Source organism: Sinocyclocheilus rhinocerous, unplaced genomic scaffold (assembly GCF_001515625.1).
Source record: "Sinocyclocheilus rhinocerous isolate Xijiao unplaced genomic scaffold, SAMN03320098_v1.1 scaffold1012, whole genome shotgun sequence".
In the NCBI taxonomy this organism is placed as follows: domain Eukaryota; kingdom Metazoa; phylum Chordata; class Actinopteri; order Cypriniformes; family Cyprinidae; genus Sinocyclocheilus; species Sinocyclocheilus rhinocerous.
Window position 1 is genome coordinate 32,373 of NW_015640039.1, and position 1,511 is coordinate 33,883.

Here is a 1,511-nt window from a genome sequence, read left to right on the forward strand (position 1 = left end):
CCCCTTGCGTGTGTGCATCATTTTAAATGTATTATACATTTTATATTTTAATGTTGCTTTTATGAAAACTATATTTAAAATAGCTATTAAATGAAGCACAGTATAGGTCATACTGCATGACACTGTTTGGATATTCATGTAGGCCTACACTATTCATAACATTGTTTTTTTCTTTTATATTTATTCTTATATCTATAATGTAAAACTATTTATATTCGATTGATTTTATATGTTGCATTTACCGTGTAGGACAGAGAGTAGAGGATCTGTCCTTATCAAAAAAGAAGAGGATTGAACTTTGTCAAGGGCAAAAAAAAAATGATCTGATTCGACTCTCCGCCTCCCCTTAAATCCTCCACCCCTAATCCGAACACTTGCGCGGTCCCATTAAAGCACCACGCTGCCATTTAAGAAAAGGGAGTGAAAAGTGAGCTCAGAAAGCCACATCCTCTTGTTTTCATATGGGCAGGGCAAAACAACATGACCCTGAGTCTCAACTGACAGCGCGACACAAACCGCTGCTCATTGCTCCCCAGTGAAAGCGGCATTTTAATCGAGGGAGTCGGTGCTCGATTGCTCTGGTCTGACGCGAATATGGCAGAATCGGAGTATAATGTTTCAGTTCCTCGCTTGAGGTCCCTTCTACAAATGGATCCTTACCTCAAAACCTTTGAAAAGGACTTCCAGAGGAGGTAAAACGTGCTTTTAAGCGTTATTTGCATCCTGTCGCTGGGTAATGGTCCTGTGCCCGTCCCAAACGCACACGCGTGTCTGTCTGTCAGCCCTTCACACCCGGCACTTAGGAGTTGTTATATTAATTCAGTGTAGTGTCCATTAAGAGACAGCTGCTGGATGCTCTCCGCCTCTGTGTATAAGAGCTGCGTGCCCTACTGAATATGTAAATATGGACATCTAATGGTTTCTATGGAAGCTTGATGGCGATGACAGTTCACTTCTCTGCAACGAACACGTTCAGCTGCAGCACAATGAGAAAACGCTGCTTTAAGACAGTAGAGGACAACATTTTTTTGTCTATTTTGTGCATAACAACAACAATGCTACTACTAATAATAATAAACAAATATACTACCAACAAAAACAAAATAATAATAAAATTATTATTATTGCAGATGTTGCATTTGCATGGTAAAACACCTTCCATGTTTTCAAACTTTATAGGCCTGAAAGTCAATATTTAAAACCCCTCATTTTTACAATATTTTAATATATTTTAATTATAGAAACCAGGGCAGCTTATGTATTAAAAATCATATTTTTGCTTATATATTAAAAATATATTTTTTGGAATAAATATCACAATGTTTTGTCATTAACTTGTTGCTATCTTCTAAGGAATGTAAACAAAAAATATATAAAAACATAGAAATATAAATAGTTTTTAATGTGATAAAATTGAGTAAGAGCTCACTACATGTTGCACTTTTTTTATTTAAATATAACTTAAAAAAAAAAAAAATGATTTGAAAATCTCATTCAATTTAACTCAAAGA

General features: G+C 35.4%; 1 protein-coding gene across 1 annotated transcript in view; it reads left to right on the plus strand.

Moving 5' to 3' along the window:
* Window positions 1-508: 508 nt before the first annotated feature.
* LOC107752276 (1,4-alpha-glucan-branching enzyme-like) overlaps window positions 509-1,511 on the plus strand; it is a 192,494-nt gene continuing 191,491 nt past the window's right edge. The window contains exon 1 of the mRNA XM_016568208.1: window positions 509-692. Within this exon, the coding sequence (XP_016423694.1) occupies window positions 595-692 (98 nt within the window). The 5' untranslated portion in view covers window positions 509-594. The remainder of the gene's footprint in view (window positions 693-1,511) is intronic.